The sequence below is a fragment of the Salvia splendens genome, chromosome 5 (genome assembly GCF_004379255.2).
Source record: "Salvia splendens isolate huo1 chromosome 5, SspV2, whole genome shotgun sequence".
NCBI classification, from domain to species: Eukaryota; Viridiplantae; Streptophyta; class Magnoliopsida; order Lamiales; family Lamiaceae; genus Salvia; species Salvia splendens.
In genome coordinates this window covers 8,028,876-8,044,740 of record NC_056036.1, presented here as the reverse complement: position 1 = coordinate 8,044,740, position 15,865 = coordinate 8,028,876, and the positions used below count along the sequence as shown (strand labels likewise).

Here is a 15,865-nt window from a genome sequence, read left to right as displayed (position 1 = left end):
AAATGAATTATTGCGTCATCAGTGACGACGCCCACTCGCGGGCCAGCGAGTGGGCGTCACGCACGCATGGGGACGTGGCACGTGTCCCTGGCGCGTGACGAGCCATCTCGTCTCGTGTCTCGCCGAGACGAGCTACGCGACGAGACGGGCGCGAGATAGAGACGAGATGGGCGCTGCAATGCGTCTCGCGGGGGTCTCGTCTCTCCGAGACGAGACGCGAGCCCGGCGCGAGACGCGTTGTGGATGGTCTAAAGCTGCGAGACGAGACGCGAGCCCGGCGCGAGACGCGTTGTGGATGGTCTAAAGCTGATTGCAATGGATGGACTTCAACAAAAGAGACTAATATTGGGGTTGTCCTGATTCAACATAAAAATTAAAAAGAAATCATAAACTTTCTCTTTTTGAATATCGACAAATTAGCCATGTTTCATTTTTAAATGCTACATCAATCATTACTAAAATATAAACTTATTTATATATCCTAATTATTTCAAACAATTTTTGTAGACGCAGATATCATCACGAAGATGAAGCCTATCTCAGCTACTGAATAAGGACAGGCCCAATATTAGCCTTTTTGTTGAAACATAATTTGCTTTAATGGTCTCACACGCACTATCTATATGTGGATGCTGATGGATGGATTATTGGAGCAAAAGGGATTCCGTCGCCTTGGCGGCCACCATACTTCGGCCCGACATCATGTGAGGGGGGTCTAATCAGGGTACGCAGTAGCCCGTTAAGGGAGAGACCTTAACCCACTGGCTGTCAGAAGCCCATCTTCCAAGGCCTCACACTTGTGCTTGAGAAATGGATGAATTATTGTTTGTAGATAAAGAGGTATGTCCACAAACAAAACATGAATAATTATTTTTAAGAGAAAAATGTTGTAGAACTAGTGATAAATGTTACTAACTCTCAGAGATAGTTGAATATCTATGTTGCTTCTTGAAGAACAACCGCGATTAGGCACAATTTCTTCACCATTTTTTTTTTCATTTTTTCTTATTTTTTTATTGTAAAAATTGGATTTTTTTTTACTGTCGTTTGGTTGTGTTGAATTACCACTTCAACATTATTATATCCGCATCAATTAAAATTATCACTAGCTAAACAAGTCATAGGATTTTATTTTGTCAAAATGCTTGATTATGAGAATTTAAGTATAGTGGTATGTTTTTTTCACCGTATTCAAAATTGCTGGTAAGACTTTAATTGGCCTGTAATTGATGTACACTACTTTTCTGACAATTAGTATTATATTTATTGATATTCCATTCATTGTTAAAAACAAAATTAATACTGTAATTCCTAATAGAGAAAAAAAAAGAAGAGTCAACACTAAGTAAACACTTTAGGTATGCAATGAATACATGGTCTCACTTGCAAACCTCATTTCATTTACTCCAAGATTCTCATTGCAGTTTCTTGGTGCAAGCTATTTAATGAACCACAACTGATATATACATGGCTAAATCGACCATATGATACGATATTATTGTTGGTTAAACTGAAGAAATGATATTAACAATTTTATCTAGGAAACCGAAAGTACCTATATAGATTAATTGTATGGAATCATCATCCAACTCCCAAATTGACCTTTCAAAAGAATTGCATTTTACGTCTTTTAATATTTCTAGTTAGACTCTACTATCATATTTGATACGATAAATTATACATCTACTCACCCTATATATTTATGAAAAACTTTCCAAGTATCTATTATAGGCACAATGTCTTCAAAACAAAATGTGTAGTTAGTTACTCTGGTTCATTGCATCACTGACAGGTTTCTAAAACAAGATTTATGATACTAGTATATAGGCAAAAAATATTGCTATTGTACATAAAAGTTACTATGTCAAAAGTGATTATTGTCATGATAAAAAAAGACTGATGTACTTAAAAAACTTAATTGGATGGGGTTTGACCCGCACATATTCAAAATACTAAGTTAATATTAACATGTAAATTAAATACTTCCCGTCTCATAAAATTAAACACTTTAGAGTTTTCATGAGAGATAGAAAGAAGAAGTGATTGAAGTATTATTAGTAGAGAATGTGACTCGTTTCATTAGAGAGAAAAAAAATTCAAAAATAGAAGTAGATATTTTTATGGGATGGACAAAAAAAAAAAAAATGTGTCTATTTTTATGAGATGGGTGGAGTATAAGAAATTTAAACTCTGTGTGCTTATATCACATTTTATTCTATATATTCTCTCTTAATTGATAAACTGGCCCCTTATAATTTATATCAAGAAAGTGAAAACAGGAAAATTAATAATCTGACATGTATTTATATACATATGAAAACACCATCAACTATATTGCATGAGTCCTTCAAACCGAAAGCTATCGATAATATGGGGGGCCATACCAATTTATTAGGGTTTCTCCAAGCTTGTCACTGTGTCACACACTTATATATACATACTTACACAAATATAAATTAAGTCTTTTGATTGAATCCAGAGTATTTAAAATCATAAACTTAGAATATTTAGAGATTTAGAGTTGATAATGTAATATTTCTACAATCTTTTGCGTGGTAGTTTGTGAGTTACGATCTGATTTACGTATCCTCACATGGTGCATACGATTTTTCACAGATAGCAAAATTTGATCTCCCGATGTTGGGAAGATTTTGGTGAAAGTAAAGATAATTTTAGGGATGTTGAGTAAATGCAGACGTTATATATATTTTATAGTTATTAAGGTGCCTACAACAAATATACTACTCCACTATACTATGCTATTGAGGAAACCCTAGTGTCAGATTAAATTCAAGAAAAGATTGTCCAATTATCAAGAACTGTCCCAATACTTCAGGAATATATATATATATGTGCTATCACAATTTGACAAATGAGTAGCATTAATAGATCATATATCATTCCTATGTGCGTAACTGGTTCACTTAATAAAATGTTATTCTTCTCCATTTTTAAAAATAAATAATTATAAAGATCAGCATACATATAAATTGCATCTCTTCTTCACACAATGTAAGAAATAAAAGTAAAAATTTACTGAGTGATGAAGTAAGATGTTAAAATAGTATAGTAAGTCGTTTCACTCATTTATTCAAACCTCAGGACTTTCTCTCTCATCAGCATTAAAAACATCTCTCTCTACCCGCCTTTAATGCCATCACCTTCTCAATACGCTCTGCAATAACTTCTCCACTGCCATATCTTCCTCCACCTGTTTCCCTCCATCACCCTCTCTCTCTCTCTCTCATCTTTTCTCCATCGTCCGATCTTTTCTCTCTCATCCTCTTCAATCCCAACTATTCTTCTTAAATTCTATTCACAAGAAAGGCACCACCATCAATAAAAACCTTAAAAAACCTACTCCTTCATATTCATATGCATAAACCCTTTTTTTCTCTCTTCTTTCACTCTTTTCTTCCCACCGCTTAACCTAGTTCTTGCTTGCTTCTAACAAAATCAACCCTTGCACAAGAGTAAGTAACTCTACCTAATTTTCCCATTTTTCTGAATTTTATTCATTCCATCAATTTATTTTATTTGAATTTAATTAGTGTTTAGAGAATCTTGTTAGAAACCCCAAAAACGAAAGTCAATGTTTACTCAGTTGTCGCCTTTTAATCAACCAACCAACCAACCAACCAACCATCACTTTGTTTTTATTTCAATCTCGAAACTGACAGAAAAATCCTACTAATTTGATGCCAAATTAGCCTCAATTGACTTTCTTTTTCCATACATCTATAGAGAGCAAAGAGATCAGAACAAAGCTTTCTTTTTTAGGTTGAAGATGCGCAGCTGCTGATGATAAGCACAACAAGGCTGAAGATCCACACTTCAAAGTTGAAACACATCTTTCCTTTTTAGGCTGGTAATTAGTTTTCCCTTATTACGTTGGTAATTAAATCGGAGCATTTATTTATTTTACACATACATAATTATAAACAAACACCATTTAATTTTCCCTGTCAAATCATCACCTCGCTCTCATAAATTCTCAAGAGGTCAACCATTTCTTTTACTCATGTGATAGGATTTTAGAAGAGTGAAGGATGTTTCAACCGAATATGTTCGAGAGCCACCACCATCTACTGGAAATGGGGAGTAAACCCCATGAAAATGAGGACTATGAGAGCAAGTCCGGCACCGACAACATGGAGGCGCCATCAGGCGACGATCAGGACCCCAACGACCGCCCCAAGAAGAAGCCGTATCACCGCCACACCCAGCATCAGATCCAAGAAATGGAATCGTATGTAGTATTTCTTAAGGCTTCAAAAATTCACAAATATGTTTGATTTTGAAGTGCTTGATTTTATATGATATGCTACTAGGTTTTTCAAGGAGTGCCCTCATCCCGATGATAAACAGAGGAAGGAGCTCGGACGTCGATTAGGGTTAGTGCCTCTTCAAGTTAAGTTTTGGTTTCAAAACAAGCGAACCCAGATGAAGGTAATTATCTCTCTCTCTTTCTACATATATGTATGTGTATGCATATAAATGAGGCTGAATGGTACGAATTTAACGCAGTCTCAACACGAGAGAAATGAGAACACGCAGCTGAGAGACGAGAACGAGAAGCTCCGGGCGGAGAATATTAGGTACAAGGAGGCTCTTGGCAGCGTCTCCTGCCCCAACTGCGGTGGCCCAGCCTCTGTTGGGGAGATGTCGTTCGACGAGCAGCACCTGAGGATTGAGAATGCACGCTTGAGAGAAGAGGTGAGTTTTTTCTTTTAAATGCGTTTGCTCAAGGTATTAATGTTGTATTAAATGCTAAGAATACGATTTGAGCTACCATTCTCGTTCGTGGTTGAATTGTATGTTTGCTCAAGGAGTTAATGTTGAATTAAAATCCACTGTTGGAGGGTAGGAATTAATGTTTGTGGTTTAATTTCATGGTGAAATCTGCTTATAAATGTGTTCGCTCAAACAAGGACGTTGAATTAAAAGCTTGTGTTGGAGAATGTGGGGGCAGCCATTAATGTTAGGGCTTGTATAATGTCTAATTAGAGATGCTTAATGGACTGGTGGTTTACGGCATTAATTTGGTTTCTCTTCACAGATTGATAGGATTTCTGGGATAGCTGCAAAGTATGTAGGAAAGTCAATGCTATCATACCCTCAGCTCTTATCTGGAGCATCTGGGGAAATTTTCGGAGTTTCTGATCTTCTCAGGTCCATACCCGGGCCGTCTGAAGCTGACAAGCCGATGATCATCGAGCTAGCAGTTGCAGCCATGGAGGAACTCATCAGAATGGCTCAAACTGGGGAGCCACTTTGGGTTCCCAACAGTGACGGCTTGGGTGAAGTGTTGAGTGAAGATGAGTACATGAAGACTTTCCCACGAGGGATTGGCCCGAAGCCGTTGGGGTTGAGATCCGAAGCTTCAAGAGAGTCGGGTGTGGTGATCATGAACCACATCAACCTCGTCGAGATCCTCATGGACACAGTAGGATAATTATCTTGCCCTTGCAGACTGATAATTGCATAATGCTTTTGAAATCGTGAATGATATGAATAGATCTTCTGATTTGTTATTTGCAGAATCAGTGGTCCAGTGTGTTTTCAAGTATTGTTTCCAGAGCAACGACTCTCGAGGTGCTGTCCACGGGCGTTGCAGGGAACTACAACGGAGCTCTGCAAGTGGTAAGATAATCTGAGATCTGTGGCAAATTATTTCCATAATGACATGAAAACAATTAGAGAAATCTTATCCTGTTTATGATTTCAGATGACTGCTGAGTTCCAAGTCCCTTCTCCATTGGTCCCAACTCGAGAGATTTACTTTGCGAGATATTGCAAACAACACGGCGATGGAACTTGGGCAGTGGTTGATGTCTCTTTGGACAACCTCAGACCTGCGACCATATCAAAATGCAGGCGAAGGCCATCTGGTTGTTTGATTCAAGAAATGCCCAACGGCTACTCCAAGGTATGAGAATTCATTCCAACACCGGATTAATTTCTAGAAGTTCAGTTTGAGCCTAACAAGATTTGCTTGGCTACTCTTTTCAAGGTGACATGGGTTGAACATGCAGAGGTTGATGATAGAGCTGTGCATAATATCTACAAACTATTAGTGAATTCTGGCCTTGCATTTGGAGCCCGACGATGGGTGGCAACACTAGACAGGCAATGTGGGCGACTGGCTAGTGTTATGGCAATCAATATTTCATCTGGAGATGTAGGAGGTATACATACATACATATTGCTATAATTAGTAAATGTTTAAACATATCAATTTTGCTTTTAATTCATGACTAAGAAGCTTCTGGTTGTGAATGGTAGGTAAAATAAGTTCAATTCACGACTAAGAAGCTTCACAGTTACGAACTGTAGGAGAAATATGGTCATTGCACGACAATATATACATAATTCCAAGTTTCAATACTTAATCAAATGTGCTGTATAGTTAAACTATCTGTATTACCTATCTGGTGTAGTCATATCTTCTCCCAAGGGTAGAAAGAGCATGCTGAAGCTTGCTGAGAGGATGGTGATGAGCTTTTGCACCGGCGTGGGTGCCTCGACTGCACACACATGGACCATGCTTTCCGGGAGTGGAGCCGATGATGTGAGAGTGATGAGTAGGAAGAGCATGGATGATCCTGGGAGACCTCCTGGGATCGTGCTCAGCGCTGCAACCTCATTCTGGCTCCCCGTCCCCCCAAATCAAATCTTCGATTTCCTGCGCAATGAGAATTCAAGAAATGAGGTAGATAATAATTTCTTCAACATTTAAAGATAATTTTTTGAACAATAAGCTAAAAATATCTCTTATCCTTCTATCAAAGTGGGACATTCTCTCAAATGGTGGCCTTGTTCAAGAAATGGCACACATTGCTAATGGCCGTGATCCAGGAAACTCCGTGTCTCTCCTGCGTGTTAACGTAAGTTATCAAAGTTTCTTGTGGTTTGCACGTTACCAAACCTCTAACCATCGAAAATGTGATTGCAGAGTCCCAACTCGAGCCAGAGCAATATGCTAATACTGCAGGAGAGCTGCAGCGATGCCACTGGCTCCTACGTTATCTATGCTCCCGTAGACATCATGGCCATGAATGTGGTCTTAAGCGGTGGAGATCCCGACTACGTGGCCCTCTTGCCATCGGGATTTGCCATACTACCCGATGGAGACAACAACCAAACGAGGGGGATCAGTGAGGTCGGATCCTTGCTCACTGTTGCCTTCCAGATATTGGTCGATTCCGTCCCAACCGCCAAGCTCTCTTTGGGCTCCGTCGCAACCGTCAACAGCCTTATCAAATGCACGGTAGAAAGGATCAAAGGCGCAGTACTAAACGATGCTGCGTGACCAAAAACGCCGCTGGTAAATTCTCAATGATACATATATAAATATACGCACACATGTTACACATTTCAATGCATGATTAAGATATAGTAGTAATGATATTAATATGGTCTCATTATACCTAACCAGCAATGGATTTATAGTGAAGCAATTCATCGAACACCATGCGCCTAATCAACAATTATCTTCGTCCAAGCATTTCATCGAACACCTTCACTTGTATGCTAATAGTTTCTCACAAACTGCTATTCTAGGTCTGATGCAGAAGCAATTGGTGAGTTGTGTTAGCAGAGATATTTGTTTACAAAATGATGCAACAGGAAGAAGGGAAGAAGTCAAGAACGCACCTTAAATTGATCCTTGCCGATTAATGAGGACGACGAAATTAGCAGGATTTATCATTAAACTGCAAGGGTTATTGGTTCGGGCATTGACTCCACCATCAACCACAATTCCAGTAAACAAAAAGACTCCTTTTTCGCTTTGTATTTGTATCCAACTCTTTAATCTATTTTGTTCGGATATTGGACCTCGATTAAATTTTTAAGGAACTTTATGATTAATCCTAAAATTGAGATTTTTCTGAATTTAAACCAATTCATGTTTATTAAGAGTTTGAATTGTAAAAATTCACGCCAAAGGAGATTGGACTGACAATTTTGCCTTGCATAAACGACATTTTATTAGCCCCTACATTTGCTATTTAGTCGCACTAATTTTAAGAAATTATTTAATTTTCTAAAAGAAAAAAATTGAATGAAATGTAAATTCTATTTTTATATATTAATTTTATATAATAAAATATGAGTGTAGTCATTTGCTTAGAGTCAGAGCATCTACAATGGCGCTTAGCGCACCGCCTAGCCGAACCCCGGCGCTAGGCGGTGCGCTCGGCGAACCATTGCAACCGCCTAACGGTTTTTCGAAAAAAAAATCGCCTAGCGCTAGGCGATATACGGGCGCTGGGTGATCCGCTCGGCGCCATTGCAGGGTCCGGATCGCCGAGCGCATCGCCCAGCGGAGGCGGCGACGGTGGCGACGGAGGCGGCGACGACGGAGGCGACGGAGACGAGGAGTGAATTTTTTTTAATTAATGTACTTTTTTAATTAATGTACTTTTTTGATTTTATTGTATTTTTTTAATTAATGTACTTTTTAAAATTTTAATAGTATTATTAAATTTTCCCGTATCTGTGTCGTAAATTTAATTCTGTATGTTGTGTGATTGTTAATTATTTGTTTTATATAATTTTGAGTGACGTGGCTAGGCTATGACTGGACTATTTGCTTGTCTTGATGAAGTGACGGGAGAATTTTTAGGGTTGATGATGTGGCAGGATGAGTTTGTAGCTAGACTATGGCTGGGCTATTGCTAGGCTATTCCTATTGTGGATGCTCTAATTATTTAAAATAAAAAAAATACACATTTTAATTGAGGACGTACTTAATGACAAATTGGAACCTTTTTTTTACATACGGTGATACGGAGAAAATATATCTGTCCATTATAGCATAGTCATTAAATTACAATTCACTGTCAAGACTATATGTAAGTGAGTAATAGTATATACTTGTAAAATCTGAAACGGAAAACATTACAGAAATTCTTGTTTGGGTCACATATTTTATATTCAGGGCAAGTGGGCTACTACAACGTTGATCAGAATTTGAACTTGCATTACTTTTTTATTTTTTAATATTGTAATCTAAATCCACTTACTTTTAGTAAATCAATTTTTATATCAAATAAAAATACCGTAAAGCTGGAACTATAAACAAAACAAAACAAAATGCAAATGCTATTGGTTGTTAAGATTAAAAAAATTCAAATCAGCACAATTATTCATCAACAAATATAACAAGGTTAACAAATCTTCACAAACCGAGAATAAGAAAAAAGATTTTTAGTTTCTCATATCAATCTTTGTTATATACACGTACTTACTGTTTGATCTTTTATAGCCCCATTGTATTTCTCTTCCAGAATAAGACAAGAAGTGGATAAAATGGAAGAAATTCACAAGTTTAATTAGATGATTTTATTATACAACTTGGATGTTTGTTGTTTTGGCGTTGTCTTCAATGAATTTGGTTTTTGGCTTTCCTTGCCTTGAAGGCCTTGATGAACAAGAGCCGTTGTTGGATTGAGAAGAGTTACTTGATCTCGGTTTCCTCCTCCTCTCCTTCTTCTTCTTCTTCTTCACGCCAGCAACCTCCATTGAGGTTTCACCCGATTGGGATTCACCAAGTTCTGTTCATAACAAACCATGAATCTCACATCAGATTAACCATGAAAGAATGGATAAAGATGCACCTCGAGATGACCAGGGAGACGTGCCGGCCGATCCCGAACCGGAGACAGAATTACCAAGGGATGTTGCTGCGAAATCACTCTCCGTCTTGTACTCATTCATCTATAAAATGAATATCACATCTAAATAAAACAATACTACTCATCAATGAACATATATTTAGTATTTACCCAAGAGGGTGCATTTCCGGAGGAACCATCCATCCCAATATGTGCTACATGCTTCACATCAGTGGGGTCCCCAATTTCCAGTTCTGGCTCCTTAACTGCAACAAATAAAACCCCACTTATTATTTCCCCCAAAAAATAAGCCCCAAAAATGATGTAATTAAATTACCAAACATTTGAGTGATGCTGTATTTGACTCCTTTATATATCCCCTTCATTTTGGTTCCCATTTGGGAAGCCGTGCGGATTAGAAAGAAATTGGCGTGCACTATAAGATAATGAAGAACCACCAATTTGTCAAAAGGGGTTGGTTCCTCCTTTGCCTAATTCCAAAGCAACCACAATCAAATTAAATTTTATTTTTCTTGTTTCCTTTTATGATCAAGGAAAGCATGAATTAAGGTACTTCTTATATAGCAACATGGATTAAGGTACTCGAACATTTTAACCTTAAATGAGACTGGGGGGAAGGAGAATTAGGAGAGAGGCAACTTCTCCTATCATTCTGCAGGTCGCATATCTTCAAACAATGTTGGTGTAAACATGCCACAATAAGAGTATTAGTATATGCATGCAACGAAATAATTAATAATAATAATTTGATAAAAGGGGCTTCTTTCTTCAATGAGTCGAGATAATTCGAGGATATGGTGAGGTGATCAGTGAAAGAATTAACGTCGGCATCGAAAGAAGAAAATCAAGAAAAAGTGGGATGATTTTGAGGAAATATAGGACTGGGGTCGGTGGCGTTGTCGGAGAAGTAATCCAACGCGAATTGTGTTTGGTGGCTGTGGGAATATTTTTGGAGGTTGAGGGAAGAGAACAAGAGGTGCTGGGAAACCACTAAATTCTCCCAAAAAATTGGTGGGCTGAATTTGAAGGAAAAAAAACAAAGGACAAAACTAAATATATACAAAATTATCATAATAAAATCAATTTTGTACTAATAGCATTTCCAATGCCCGGATGTCCCACTCGGACATCCACTAGGACTTCCCAAAAACACCTCATGCCACGTCACTAGGACTTCCCTTGCACAATCCGCCCTTCCCACTAGGACTTCCCGCAATAAAAAAAATCACAAATTCACAAATAAAGCAATTTACGTTTACGGAAATAAAATTTCAACACGAATACGAACCGTATATATAGAGTTTAAAAAAAAAATACCGGACGTCCGACCCACGCCACAATGGCGGACGTCCCGGTCGCCCGTCGCGGATGTCCGACCGGACGTCCGCCATTGGAGATGCTCTATACTTAACAAAAAAACTTTGATATTGTTATAACTTCAAAATTTGTCAAGTTAGCCTCCACACACGTTGCAGACAACGTTTGCTTTGGTTGGTTTGTTTGTTATGAAAGAAACAACAGATTGCTTCGAAAATTACTCTTTTAATGCATTAATTAGGACAGTGTTTTAAGTTTGAATTCAGTTGGTAAAAGGTGTGAATTCGAAGTTCATAACATTCCGAATCTAATTAAATAAGCTGAAATGCATTTTTATCAGCTGAGTGTAACTCCTCACTCTATGCTTGTTGTGGATGCTATAAATTACTATTTTCAAGTGGAATGTCTTGTTGAGCACATCGAAACATGAAATGCGTAGCTCCGTCACTACATGAAGCATATAATCAATCATGCAGCTTCATGCATAACAAACATAAAAGTTCAAGTGTCAATAGATCAGTCTGCAAATGGTAGGCACTAGGCATAGGTAAAAGAGCCTCGAGCAAAAAAGATAGAGGGTATAAATATGCTGCCTGAATACATCCTACACATTCAGGCAGCATTAATTTCTTACCAAAAGCCAGAGAAGATCACTGCCAGCTCGTAGGCATGTAGCCGTGAATGCCATACCCGGTCTTCCAATTATCCAAGAAAATCACCTTCTTCACGGCCCAGAACGATACAAACAGCACGAAAAGCATCACAACTCTCTGCACAGTCTTGTTCTTCACCCTCACCAATACATGAGTCACAAAAGCCAGCAGCAGCCCCACGATCGTGTACAGGAAGCCAATCGAGAATCCCTCAGCCCCCAGCTGCATCCCTGACCCCTGGTAGAAGAACACCAGCTTCAATGGATCCTGCCTATCCGCAATAAACATCGGCATTTTCCTAATTATATTAAACATCGCCCCCGAAACGCTGAAGAAGTAGACGAAAACCGCCCCCGCCATCCATATGTTCTTATCGTGGAAAATTGTGTTTCCGGCGATCAATTTCTTCAGGAAGAACGGAGTCCAGATCAGGATTACAGCGATTATGAATGCGATCTGTTTCTTCGAAACAACTGGAGGGCGATTGAGCGGCCCAACGGTGAATTTAGCTCTTGATTCGATGAATTCGGCCATCGAATCGCCCAATCTCGAGTAATCGGCGGCGTCCATTTGAATAGATTCCGTCTTTACATCGGAGGCGGTGGGCGGGATGAGGCGGATGTGAGGGAGGGAGTTGACGTCGAAAAGGGCGAAGGATGATTGAGATTCCTGGAATTCGATTTCGAAGAAGAAGAGTTTCGATTTGGAATTAGGGTTATTCGATTGGAAAGAGGCGGAAACGAGGCCGAATTCGGATTTGAGTGTTGGGAGCGAAAGCTCAGGTTTAGAGTGGAACTGGTGCGCGTCGAAGAAGATTAGGGAGTGGAAGGGGCGTGGGGTGGGCAGGGAGACGATGCGGCGGAGGAGGGAGTCGGAGAGGCGGATGACGCCGGTGGGGGACTGCGATTGGAGGTCGGAGAGCTCGGTAAGGAGGGATTCAGAGGAGAGGGATATGGCGGGGGTTGTGAGAAGGGATAGGTGGCTGATGAAGAGGAGAGCTGCGACGGCGAATGTGGTCGGCGAGATCGCCATTGCGACGGCGAGCGGCGGAGGAGAGGAGGGTTTGAAACAAGCAGAGACTTACGAGGACTTTGAGTGTTGTTGGACTTTGCGAAGAAAGCTGACTAGGATTTAGGTACAGGTGGTGGCACCAATGGCATCAGGCCACATCAGATATTCCTATCGTTTTTATTTTATAATAAGTGTGAATTTCATTTCTGTTATACTCTAATGTTTTTAACTTTTTTTTTCAATGTCATATTAGTATTATTTTTTTTATATTTCTATATGATATTCCTATACTTTTTCAATAAATTTGCCACGGCCAAGTTACCAGTCACCAGAGCTTAAATCTGTCGCATTAGACCGGCCAAACTGTCATTGTTGAAATTAATTATTAAATCATCTGTTATAATTTATCATATGTATATTCTCACAATTTGATTATAGATATATTGGGCCTTTTGAAAATACTAGATCTTGTGTGGTTTAAATTTTAAAGTTTATTTTACAAGTCTTAGTGGGCTTGTTGAAGATCATGTATATATAGTACATGGTTTTTTGAACATATTGTGCATATTGAATATCTATTTGAGCTGTTGTTGATGCAATTGCTAGTTACTCCTTCCTTTTAGTAGTAGGCAATTTAAAAAAATTGTGTTAAGTAAATTTACTAAAAAAGAATAAAATAAAATATAAAAAAAGAATAAAATAAAAGATAGCAAAATAAAAGTAACGTACTATCTACAAAAATGGCAAATAACTCTACTTATATAACTCTCTCTCTCTCTCTCTCTCTCTCTCTCTCGTGCCACTTAGATCGACATAACATACTCCATATTAATTTAATTTGCTTCCCCAATTGAAGGAAAAAAAAACAAAATTCTCCCCCAAATTGAAATTTGATTGCTTCTGGCAACAGAAAACGATCCAACCGCGCTATGGTCTGCGAAAAGTGTGAGCTCCTTCTCCATCCTTTTCTACTTTATCTTATGTGACGATTTTGAAATTTTGTTAGGGTTTTCTACGAATTGGGGATTTTTACGTCTATGCATTTGTATGTATGTATCTATATATATGCAGGCGAGAAGAAGCTAGGGAAGGTGATCGTGCCTGACAAGTGGAAGGACGGGGCCCACAACACTACCGAAGGCGGCGACCGTAAGATCAACGAGAACAAGCTCCTCTCCAAGAAAAATAGGTTCCCTTTCTCGAAGCTCTTTTCTTTTTGCAGATTCTCAAGTTCATTAAGTCAATTTGCTTGAATTTATATATCCTTCATTTATTTATAGATTGGAAATTACGCTTATTTTTATTGGAGAGAGTGGAAAATTTGGTTTCAATGTTTTGAGCTGAATGAGTCTGGGTAGCTCTCTTTGGTAGCATAGTTTGATCTGAATTTCTAGTAGGACGCATTGTGAATAATTTGTTTATCAAAATGAATTGAAATGCTTGTTCAGTTTGCAACTTATATTTGTAGGGCCTTGTTTATTTGAATTCAGCTCTGTTTCCATGTTCTCCTGTGCCTTGTGAGAATTATTGAATAGCTATATTTTCATCACTTTTATTCTCCATTTTTGAAAAAGCCGTGCTTGGTTAATGTTCATGGTGCTACAGTAAGGTACTGTAATTGGGTATTTCTTGCTGCAAGTAAAAACCTGTTCTAGTGGTATTGTATACAAATCATAGGGGGGCATTTTCTATTAGGGATATGCATAGATTAATAAATATAGTAGGAGTATACGCTAGCCCTTGATAAATTTCTAGTATGATTTAAGCTAAGTCGATTTGATTCATCATTGAAAGGGGTAGGATTAGATAAATCCTGGCGATGAAGATAAAAATACTCAATCTTCATATCATTAATCCTAGATAATAGACACGTTTTTTGGGAATTTTCTTCTTACATAACTATCATTTTGCACTGTATTACATTTGGTATTATTGTCTTGAAGTCAATTTGTTTTGGATATTGAATACGTTTTGCGTGGTGGACATTGTTGGAAATTGGATTTGCTCATCAGTGTTGAGCCACTAAACATACTAATTGCAAAATCAGGTTTCTATTTACAGACAAATGGTTTCATGACTAATTAATTCGGGATAATAAGAAGAAATATGTTCTACATTTTATATGCTGTGATAATTGCTGTGCATAATTTAGAATCGACTATTAGTGTGTATTTTTTACCTACTCCCCTTGAGTTACACGATATCGGTTGCTTGCAGATGGGCGCCTTATGGACAATCAAAGTGTACCATATGCAAGCAGCAAGTTCACCAGAATGGAAAGTATTGCCATACATGTGCGTACAGTAAAGGTATAGCAGTTTCTTCCATTTGTTCAATGACATGCTAATTTGATGAATGAATTGCCTGCAAAGAGTTTAAATTTATTCAATTTTTGGATTTTTTGGCATTGTAGGAGTGTGTGCGATGTGTGGAAAACAAGTGCTTGACACCAAGCTCTACAAGCAGAGTAATGTATGATGTATCTGCAGCCAGGTTTCACTTGAAGACATCCTCAATATGTCGTTATCTTCTGCTTCTTGTGAGAATGTGTTGATGATAGTACTATATTTGGATAGTATCGCGGTGACTGGAATATAGGGGTGTGCATTCGGGTTTCGGTTCGGTTTTTTGTCAAAACCGAACCAAAACCGAAAAACCGAATTTAGTTCAAAATCCAAACCGAACCGAACCCGAAAAACCGAAAAACCGAAAAACCGAAACCGAAAAACCGAAAACCGAACTTAAAAAACCGAAAAACCCGAACAAAACCGAAAAAACCGAAAAACCCGAAAAAATAAATATAATATTAATATATATATATGTGTAATTTATTTTATTTTATATATACTAATAGAATATTTATATATAATATAAAATTAATAATACATATAATATATATAATATAGTAGAATTTATTAAAATAATATACTATAATTCGGTTATTCGGTTTTTCGGTTTTTTTCTTCGCCCTAACCGAACCGAACCGAAAAACTGAAATTTTTGTATTTTCAAAACCGAACCGAACCGAAAAACCGAAATAACCGAACCGAATTTCAAAATTTCGGTTTGGTTCGGTTCGGATATTCGGTTTCCGGTTTTTTTGCTCACCCCTACTGGAATACTTGAAGAATATGTGCTGCTTGTTGTACAGTGTTACCTCCATCTTGGATTACCAATTCAATTTATATAAAATCATCTTTAGTAGATCAATTTTTACATCACTACTGATTTTATGTGCTGTTC

The 15,865-nt window shown here is 38.0% G+C and overlaps 3 protein-coding genes and 1 long non-coding RNA gene across 9 annotated transcripts; 2 read left to right on the top strand and 2 right to left on the bottom strand.

Moving 5' to 3' along the window:
- The first annotated feature begins 3,204 nt into the window (after window positions 1–3,204).
- LOC121802717 (homeobox-leucine zipper protein MERISTEM L1-like) lies at window positions 3,205–7,902 on the top strand. Of its 2 annotated transcripts, none has more exons than XM_042202405.1 (13): window positions 3,205–3,473; window positions 3,781–3,868; window positions 4,031–4,249; window positions 4,332–4,449; window positions 4,528–4,716; window positions 5,060–5,446; window positions 5,542–5,643; window positions 5,729–5,929; window positions 6,014–6,188; window positions 6,441–6,712; window positions 6,792–6,887; window positions 6,956–7,327; window positions 7,564–7,902. In XM_042202405.1, exons 3-12 carry the CDS (start codon window positions 4,050–4,052, stop codon window positions 7,310–7,312), a joined length of 2,097 nt encoding a protein of 698 aa, XP_042058339.1. In that variant the 5' UTR covers window positions 3,205–3,473; window positions 3,781–3,868; window positions 4,031–4,049; the 3' UTR covers window positions 7,313–7,327; window positions 7,564–7,902. The 2 variants fall into 2 exon arrangements, with proteins under 2 accessions (XP_042058339.1, XP_042058338.1); XM_042202404.1 differs by having other exon boundaries at window positions 3,745–3,868.
- On the bottom strand, window positions 7,163–7,797 carry LOC121802719. Its single transcript, XR_006050839.1, has 3 exons — window positions 7,657–7,797; window positions 7,431–7,565; window positions 7,163–7,304 (listed from the first exon to the last, which is right to left on the bottom strand). It is a non-coding gene; the product is annotated as an uncharacterized LOC121802719 (long non-coding RNA).
- A 1,296-nt stretch (window positions 7,903–9,198) lies between the features above and the next one.
- Window positions 9,199–12,711, bottom strand: LOC121805522 (CRIB domain-containing protein RIC10-like). 5 transcript variants are annotated; one of them, XR_006051501.1, is made up of 6 exons: window positions 11,593–12,711; window positions 10,238–10,308; window positions 9,958–10,111; window positions 9,792–9,881; window positions 9,678–9,723; window positions 9,454–9,560 (listed from the first exon to the last, which is right to left on the bottom strand). XR_006051501.1 is itself a non-coding variant. In XM_042205409.1 (5 exons), exons 1-5 carry the CDS (start codon window positions 11,644–11,646, stop codon window positions 9,352–9,354), a joined length of 612 nt encoding a protein of 203 aa, XP_042061343.1. In that variant the 5' UTR covers window positions 11,647–11,781; the 3' UTR covers window positions 9,199–9,351. The 5 variants fall into 5 exon arrangements, 2 of the variants coding, with proteins under 2 accessions (XP_042061343.1, XP_042061344.1); XM_042205409.1 differs by lacking the exon at window positions 10,238–10,308 and having other exon boundaries at window positions 9,199–9,560; window positions 9,624–9,723; window positions 9,792–9,886; window positions 11,593–11,781; XM_042205410.1 differs by lacking the exon at window positions 10,238–10,308 and having other exon boundaries at window positions 9,199–9,560; window positions 9,792–9,886; window positions 11,593–11,781.
- A 685-nt stretch (window positions 12,712–13,396) lies between these two features.
- LOC121803454 (cysteine-rich PDZ-binding protein-like) lies at window positions 13,397–15,215 on the top strand. Its single transcript, XM_042203116.1, has 4 exons — window positions 13,397–13,567; window positions 13,694–13,811; window positions 14,840–14,931; window positions 15,036–15,215. The coding sequence occupies exons 1-4, from the start codon at window positions 13,552–13,554 to the stop codon at window positions 15,098–15,100; spliced, it is 291 nt and encodes a 96-aa protein (XP_042059050.1). The 5' UTR covers window positions 13,397–13,551; the 3' UTR covers window positions 15,101–15,215.
- The last annotated feature ends 650 nt before the right edge of the window (window positions 15,216–15,865 follow it).